We start from the raw sequence: 9180 nt of genomic DNA, 5'->3' as shown, positions 1-9180 counted from the left end.
GTAAGGGATTAGTCGCTCATGCAGGTGAGTTAACCTAAAATAGTTTTATCGCTTGCCAGGTGGCATACGCTGGAATTAACACTTATTCTCAGAATCTCAGGCTGACTGTAACTGTTGGAAAAGCACCTGCATTTGATGGCATGATAAAGGATAAATGTCCTTTATCTTTAGCAGCCAAGGTGCCATCTAACTACTGCATAGGTATGGTATTAAATTAAGTAAGGAAGCTGGAAGGAATGCAAATTTTTTCTACTCTTTTCTTTCAGGACAGAGAAAGAAGCTGTTACAAACAGTTCTGAAGACTTTGAAGCACAGCCACAGCACTGAGGTCTCTGACTGACAAGCCTTCTTCTTTCTCCTTCTTACAGGGCTCCTCCTACAGATGTTCTGAACACGTCTGCATCCCAGCAATTTTTTGCTGCACCCAGGTACTGAATGTAAGGAACAAGCTGCATAAAAAGAAGCGTAGGATGTAGGAAAGGAGCACTGTGAGGAGTATACCAGAAGTCATGCTTATACAAAATGCAGGCAGTGGCGTGACTTCAAGTGAAAATTATTTGAGAAAGCGTAGTTGCAGAATGACCGAGTTTATTCTTAGAAAATGAGTACAGCTCTTCCTTATTCGACAATATGGATTATAATCATGTTAAATTGTATGTGTCAGGCTTGACTTCTTTAAGTGTCATCATTTCACTATATGACTGGGAGTTTATTTATTGCTTGAGCAGAGTTTCTTTTCCTTCTTACAGGTCTTGAAAAAAAGAGCTCAAGCACTTCTAGATCAGTCGCTTCATTGAAATACTGGAACTACTATGAAGTCTTCTTGGTTTGCACTCATCTTGGCGGTACTCAGTACTGAATTGCTAACAAGTCACTGTTCCACCATCAAGTCCCCGAGGTTCAGAGGACGTGTGCAACAAGAGCGAAAAAACATCAGACCAAATATCATCCTTGTACTCACAGATGATCAAGATGTGGAGCTAGGTGAGAAATAATTATTTGCTACTTCATTTCGTCACATGTCTTTCAGAAATTCCTGCCAAGCAGAAAGTACTTTAAATTCAGAGAAGGTGCTGGTCCAGGAACAATATCTGAATGTGAGACAAGTTTGAAAAATGAGTTAACATGTATTATTTAATAGCATTCATCACATTTAATTACAGACTTTAGGAAATACACGCTTATCAAAATCTGCCATGGAAGGCTTTAATCAGTACCATAAAAGGATTAAATAATACATGCAAGGACATACATGTAGAAAACTTACAGGAAAAGCCTTTTTGCACTTTGTGCCTTTCTGTAACATTTAAAAATTTGAGCTTTGTGAAGTTAACCTTTCCCTCACTGCTGTATAGGTGAGTATCTATATTCTCCACGTATTTGTCACATGCATGTATGTCATCTGACATGTTTATGCACACAGACAAACTGGTCTGGTTTCAGGACATAAGCTTAATATTTCTATGAATTATTAAGGTGTTTAAAATCCATCTGCTTTAAAACTATGATATATGTATAAAAATAGGATAGTTTTGCTTTCACAAGTAAACTAAATATCTGAGCACAACCTGGACGTACCAGCCAGAAGTGATTTTCACAGATTTTTCTTAGGGTGGAAAAAGTTAAAACACTTGGATGATGTTCCAGGAGGCCTTTGAATGTTTTCCATTAAGTAAGTTAGAAAGATATTAATGGTAGTTATGCATATAACTGATTTTTTTTGGTTTGTTGCCCAAACCGAAAAATCAAGGAGAGAAAGAGGATCATTTTAGGTTACCCCCAAGCAAATATTTTAGTTTTGGGAGTGGGAGGTAAGATCAAAAGGTGAAAAAATGGCAAATCAATTTGAAATGAAATCTTGCATTCTTAGTATTTTTTAATGAAAGACATGCTTTTTAATAAAAGCATAGTAAGTTTCTAAACAAAATGCCATATGACATTGAAAAATCAAAATGCATAATTCTGGAAAACTTATAACAAAATAGTTAATTTTTTTCTAAAATCACATCCTTTTACCCAGAACATTATTGACAGAAAGTGGTCTAGATCTAAAAGAAATTCTTTAGCTGATAGCATTTTAGTATTTGTCATGATGCAATAGTAATTTACACAGTCCTTCGGGGCTGTGAGAACATAATTAATAAACTATATTTCATGACTGAGAGGTAGTGCTTTTATGCAGCAGAACTCCAAGACCAGGCCTTTAGATCTGAGACCACCTTACCTTTTTTATTTTTCACTCTTTCAAATGTCTGCTCTGTTTAGCTGTACTGCATAATGAATGGCTGTTTCTGGCACTATTTTTGGCCTAAAATACAGCTATTGCAATAGGAATGCATTTCTTTTTGATAGAGTCATTCTGAAAATTTTGTTAAAAGGGTCAAGTCATGTCTTCCATTTTGTGGTCCGAAAAAGCCTACTTTCTCCAGGGTGCTGGGGAAGGTAGGTCAGCAGACACGTCTCTAAACAACATTACCAACTTGCTGTCTTCAGTCTTGCAAGAGGGTTTGCAAGTGGTGAAAGAGGAGGAAGGATGTGGCAAGCCACTTTGTTCATATTGTGGAGCTCCCTTCTTTGAAAGCCGCTCTGGATATTCGCAGAGTGCTCTGGCTCCTATTAGCAAGCAGTTGATCAATAGCCTGGATGTGTATGCATTCCCACTGCATTGAATGAAGACACAGGTTTTCCCTTTTTGTAGATCATTTCACAGGAAACAGGATTCAGCCCCAAGACTTACTGTACTGCATCATTCACACTTCTGCTAATAAATCATTCTGCTTATTTGAAAAGTAAAGCCATACTGTTTTCCATGTGTGAATTATCCCCTCGCCCTTCAGTGATTCCTGAGAAAAATCTTAAGTTTTCCAGAGGTCAGAGACAAATAACATTTTCTGCCACAAACAGAATAAAGCTTAGGCATTGGTATCCAAAAATCACTAGACTGAAAGTCTCTCAATATGGATTATTTGCTATAGTACTCCCTGCACAGACATTTCTAAAAGCTGTTCTAAATGAATGCTTGAACATAGAAGCATATAGGATACATTATAGACTTCAGTTAGGAAGGATTTGTCTCCAGAGCACTTATATGTGCATTGAACCAAAATATTCAGCTGCCTGAGTGCAAATGATATCCAAAGCAAAATTTGCAAAAGGCAGGGAGCTAGCATTTAGGTAGTGCTCAAAGTGTAGGAGTATGCACATCTTCCTATTGATCTGCACCATCCTTCTCAGTTTTGCATTCTGAATGCAAAGTTCATCAGAGTTGCTGTCTCATTCGACTTACCCGATAAAACCCACAAGTTGCTCCACAACTCCAGTCAGAGTTGAGAGGAATGTTGAGAGGAATGTGTCACAGAGGAAGGATATTACAGATCAACTGGTGGATGGCAACTTAAGCAGCATGAAGCAGGCTGGCCCATAGCTCTTGAAGAAACTCGGCAAATAGTTGGGCCCAGAAGCTGGAGAATGACTGGTTGAATTGTGCCTCTGTGCACTTTCTTTCCCCTGCTAAGATCCTGAGGGCCGAGAAATAACTGAGGCAAATGGGCGTCTCGCTCAAGGCAAAGCACCAACTCCCAGAACTGCTGCCCCCCAGGAGATAACTACTGCTGCTCTTCAGGGCAGTGGCCGCAGCTCCCACTGCAGTCAGGTCTGTACTCTGTTCAGACATGAGTACAGGTATTTACAACTTTTTGCTCCCTCTTTAGTCTCTTCCCCCACCTTCCAGATTCTCTTATCACTTGCACACATCAGTACCTCAAACCATGACCCCCCAATCACTCTTATAATCCTCACTGTAAAGAATAACTTGCATAATGTCAGAAAGGTGTCAAAACTAATTAATAGATTGGCAGGTATTTCTAACACAGAGGCCTTTGAGATGCCAGAGAAGTGCAAAAATGTTTAAAAAAAAAAAAAAAGAAAAAAAAAAAAAAAAGAGGGAAAAATCTATTTGGAAAATTACTTTTTTCTGTACCTTTGTTCACAACCTAATGCACCACCCAGTGAAATCCATATAAACTATCCACTGAGCACAGCACTGGGTGAAGAGATCACAGCATCATCTGGATACATCACATCAGGCATAATTTGCCTGGTTTGCTTTCCATCTTCACTAGAACTAAAGTGCTAAAAAACATAAGCTGAAAAAATGGGGATATGTGCTGAGATCCGAAAAAGTCTGTCACCTTCCTGGGGCCTTGCATACAACGGATTTAAAGACAAGGTGGTTCTAGCCATGCCTTTGTAGAGATGCCCACCTGTGGTACACCTGGTTGAAAATCCACAGCAACTTTAAAACTTGTTATGAAACCTTGATTAGCAAACATATTTCTTGATACATGAGAAGAGACTAAGAGGTGACACTGAATTTCTTGCCTGACAAAACTTGCTAACTTTTGTGTCCAAAGTGGCTGTTTCCAGTTATCTGCTTCCCCTCAGGTTCTCCCCAATCACTCACATAGAGCATGGGTGTCCTGCTGTCAGGCAGCGCCTGAGTACGTCTGCCCTGAAAACTGTGGGCCAGATGGTAAAGAGCACAAGCTGTGAGGAGAGCTAGAGACAGCAAAGGATTATAACTTATATCAGCAAGTTTTATCTCCTACTTATGTTTTGTTTTCCAAATTAGGAAGTCTCACCTGCTTTGCAGTGCCTGTTTCAGAATTTCCAGGGGGGCTAAATCTATTATCAGTGTCAGTAAGTGCATACCTGGAGGAAAAACTTACTCATAAACAGCAGGTTTGCAAGAGCAGAGGGCTGACCAAGCAGAGGAATGAGGAAGTGCCCTAACAGCTACTCATTTATTATGCATAGAGACATGAAAGTGCATCTCAGCTCTGCTGCTGTTACTGCACATCAGTGGACCTGAACAGAGTACTTTCCATCTGAGGACCTACAAGCACTTCACAGCTTAACTCTCAGTTATAAACTGTGACATTTCAAAAATGAGAGAGCTATAACAAAAGCAAAATAAAATAAAACAAAAACTAAAAAGAAAAAGAAAAAGCCAGCTTGGGTCCAAGACATGCAGAGTGAGGATGATCTCTCATTTGACTTTTACTCAACAACTCAGTGAAATGATCTCACTCATACAAATGGAGACTTTTTGTGTTCAAGGAGCTCTCAGTTACTCTCTTACTTCTTTATATCTCTAAATACATGGGGTTTGTAGTATTGAGTTCAGGAATGCAGATGCTCTGCATTTAGAAAAGAAGGGCTGTGAAAGAGTCAAAAATGATGGTGACTTATATGCAGGGTATTAAATGTGTCCTTAAAAACACAGATGTTGGCACTGCACCAGGAAATGCTGAACAGCTAACTGCCTCTTCTTTTTTTTAACCAAATAATTTTGATGAAAAATATTTTGTATTCAGCACGGACTCTTAGCCCAAAAGCGAAACAGAGCATGCTTAACTTCAACTAGTAAGATAATTTGTAAGATTTTACTGCTTATACCTAAAGTTGAGCCTCCTTTGTAGTTTTGTGCTTTTACAGCCACTTCTTCCATTGTTTTAAAACTTTTTTTTTAAGTTTGATTTTCAAGTGACCCAAACAAAACCACCAAGAAAAACTCATAGCAGTAGATTCAGTGAATTTAAATTTAAACCTGCAACTCTCAAGTGTGCAAAATTAATTGTAAAACCAAAGAAGAAACATAAACTAGAATTCCAGAAACTTCTCTTCACCACCAAAATTGTGCAAGTATTACAATTCACAAACTTCTTTCCTGGACCCATACTGATGTATCCACAGTTCAGCCTCAATTTTCAGTCTCTGCTCTGCTGGATAACAGAAAGAGCAAAGTTGGACAGCTGTCAGCAAGTACTGACAGATCCTATCAGGAGCTGCTCAGTCTTTCTACAATCAGAAAAATTTTTACTGAATTCTCTCTCCTCCCCCCATCTCTTACTCCCTCCTTTACTTCCTCTCTCTCTCTCTCTTCCTCTCTGCCTGATTATATGATAAAATTAATATAATTGTAACAGGTTCATTGGTAATCTTAGTATTTTACATATTTTACTGGCACATTGACTAATGACGTAGTCTGTGTAACATACTGTTTTCCTACAGCCACGTTTGAAGAAGTATTGACCTATAAATTTGATAACAGCTCTAAGACTTTAACATTGTATTTCTAGGTTAGCCTGTGCTTTAACTTTGTTTAGAAGCCTGAGAAGAAAGAACTTAATATTTCTGGAATCCTGAAAAATATTTTTGGTTATCTAATAAAGACCTTATCTTTCCTCCTAAAATAACCTACACTACGTAGTAATACAGACTGATGTCCGAAAGCAAGCTAATCACTGATACTTAACTTATAATAGCATAGTAGCAGCCAATATGTTCTAATTGGATTTTGCAGCACGATGATGATCCATACCTCTTACTGCAGGGTCCTTGCAAGTGATGAACAAGACCAGACGGATTATGGAGAATGGAGGGGCTTCTTTTATCAATGCATTTGTAACGACTCCAATGTGTTGCCCATCGCGTTCCTCCATGCTGACTGGAAAGTATGTGCACAACCACAACATATATACCAACAATGAAAACTGCTCTTCTCCCTCATGGCAGGCTACTCACGAGCCACGTACCTTTGCCGTGTATCTCAATAACACTGGGTACAGAACAGGTAAGAGACAAATCAACAGCAGTTCTTTGTTTAAAGTGAAGATGACAGATATTCAGAAATGAGTTTCATGTCACTGCCTAAAATGAAGCAACTATTGTTATGGAAACGGAGGGTAGTAGTGCCTTCTGGTCCAAATCCCCAGCTAACAGCCATGTAAAAAAAACTTGCTTGTAATGGAGCAGCATATTTTCACGTTTGGATGTCCCAGGTGGGAAATAAGCTGTTGGGCAGTTACACCTAGTGCAAAAAGGTGCATTTTAGTGGCATTGTGGGTCTGAACTGGCAGTTCCGGCCGTGATTATGGTCAGCGTTATGGCCTGCTTGTGGACAGCTGCTAACAGTTATGGCAGAAGATGTCAGGGCCAGGCTGAGCACTGGTGCCAAAGACCTCACAGGAGTGAAGTGCCTGTCAATGGGAGTGAAACAAGGTGAATGGTATAATTTAAACTTCACCATGGCGCGATATTTCATTTGCATTTTCTGAAAAGGAAAAGAAACATGTCTTTAAGAAGGATTGTTCTGATGTGCACCAATAAGATTTGGTAGTTTTCTTGTAAATTCCTGGTGGTTTTCCGTAGTAAGGAGATCCCTTTCCTGTCTACAAAGAACTCTTCTTATTCCTCTCATCTGTGCTTCAGCTTGATGTAAAACCTGATTCATTTCTACATCACCTATCCCCTAATATTCAATCTGTAGACACGTTAGGCTCCAGCCTGACTTCCTGTTCACAAGGTACAGGAGTTGTACAAGGTCATCAGGGTGCAATTTGTCCAGAAACATCGTTCGACTACAAAGACTCCCCTTTACAGGACCAATGAGGCACAGATCTCAGTGCCAACTGCGTTCCTTACAATGTAATTGGCAGCAAAGAAATTTGTCTCTATCAGCGGCTTAGGCACAAGAATGAATCATTTTCAAAACATACAGCAGGCGAATGTCTCCGTGCTGTCTGCTTGTCCTAATTCTCTTAATGCTGCTATATCCAATGCCTCAAATTTATCTGCCTGTTTGCCATCTTTTCTTTGCCACACAGACATCTTGCTCTTTTTTCTTCTGTCTCTCCGCATCTGTAGCTCTGGAGAGCTTCTGCATCCTGTGTAAAAAGCAAAAATGGATAAATATTTAACTTCTTTGGATCTGGTGCTGGCCCTGACACATATGCTGAACAGCACTTCAGTCTCTGTTAAGCTGATTTCAGTGAAGTTGCCATCTGAACAGAGTGCTGCTAAACCTGAGTAAGGGTCAGCATCAAGGCTTTGGAAGAGAAAAAGAGGGGAGAGAGAATTGGCCATCACTGCTAGAAAAGGTGCTGAATTTGCCCTAAAATATAAGCTTCGTCTCATGCTTATGTCTCAGAAATCCTTTCTTCCTAGTCAATGGCTGCTTCATGTGGGACTTGGCTTTCCTGTTCTTAAAAAATTTAGTATCTTATTGATTTGTAATCTAATGCTTGCACAACTAAATGCTCCCTCTGTAAACGAGACAGTTCTGTCACTAGCCCTCTCTCTTCTTCTGGGAGTAAGCACTCTGTGTTGGATATATCTTCTGCACTGCCCTGTATTATGAAGGCATGTGGAGATGTCTACTAAATGCAGACTTGGCCCTATTAAATGGAAAGGAAAAAGGGGTTAAAAGAAAAGGAAAAGGAAAAAAAAATCTCTTTCCAAAGGTAGGCAGAGATTAAACTATCAGGGTAGTTTAGTTTTAACAAATGGCAGGAAGGAGAAAGAGGAAATGGAAACAAATGAAAATACTTGTATGAAAGTCCAATTCCAATCCAGGTACATTGTTTGACCCTATAATAATATGACCCTAAAGAATTTATCCATTTACTCCTTGTAAGATGAGCCTACCTTCTAATTACCCCACAATTATTTTTTGAACTGGCAGCTTAATTAACAACAGAGCTTATAATACGTTTTTCAAGGACAGTGTTTCCTCATTAAAAAGTCATCAAAAATCCACTAACCAGCTAATAATCTACATTTCACAGCTAGACAGTTTAGTGAAATTGCAATCACACAAGAATATCTGGGATTCAAGAACAATTGTGAGTGAAAAAAGAGGGAACTGATGAGAGAGAGTGGCTACATGCCACATAGACTGTTTGTGACTCTGTGCCGATATTGCAGATGAGTATTTACCCTGTGCATTTGTAAGTGTTTTGAGAGGAATCAGGGGAATGGGAATCTGAGGCAGAGAAAGAGAAGTGAGTGACCCAAGACCACTCGCAATTTGGTGGCAGTTCTGATAAGGGACTGGTCCAGAGAGCCCCAGTCCAATTGAGACAATGTGCAATACCTCCAGCCTGGTTCTCTCTTTGAAATGATGAGGATTTAACACTCATTTTTTGCATAGGATCAAATTGTTATATAAGCTGGTAGAAATCAGGGGGTGGGGGAGTGTTTGTGTAATGTCCTTACTTCTATTCACTCGAAATAGTTTCCAACATCTATAAAGCATCCACTGTCTAAACCTGCCACAGCCTTAACTAAACCCTCTGTACTGCAATTGATCACATGTGGGCAGACTGCTTATGAGGGGAG

The 9180-nt window shown here is 39.5% G+C and overlaps 1 protein-coding gene across 1 annotated transcript in view; it reads left to right on the top strand.

The window, feature by feature from the left end:
* Positions 1-264: 264 nt before the first annotated feature.
* Positions 265-9180, top strand: part of SULF1 (sulfatase 1) — a 63293-nt gene continuing 54377 nt past the window's right edge. The window contains exons 1-3 of the mRNA XM_010088193.1: positions 265-428; positions 750-984; positions 6395-6634. Coding sequence (XP_010086495.1) covers positions 813-984; positions 6395-6634 — 412 coding nt within the window. The 5' untranslated portion in view covers positions 265-428; positions 750-812. The remainder of the gene's footprint in view (positions 429-749; positions 985-6394; positions 6635-9180) is intronic.

The sequence above is a fragment of the Pterocles gutturalis genome, unplaced genomic scaffold (assembly GCF_000699245.1).
Source record: "Pterocles gutturalis isolate BGI_N339 unplaced genomic scaffold, ASM69924v1 scaffold4382, whole genome shotgun sequence".
Lineage (NCBI taxonomy): Eukaryota > Metazoa > Chordata > Aves > Pterocliformes > Pteroclidae > Pterocles > Pterocles gutturalis.
The sequence above is the reverse complement of the archived record's forward strand: the minus strand, read 5'-3'. Positions and strand labels throughout refer to the sequence as shown.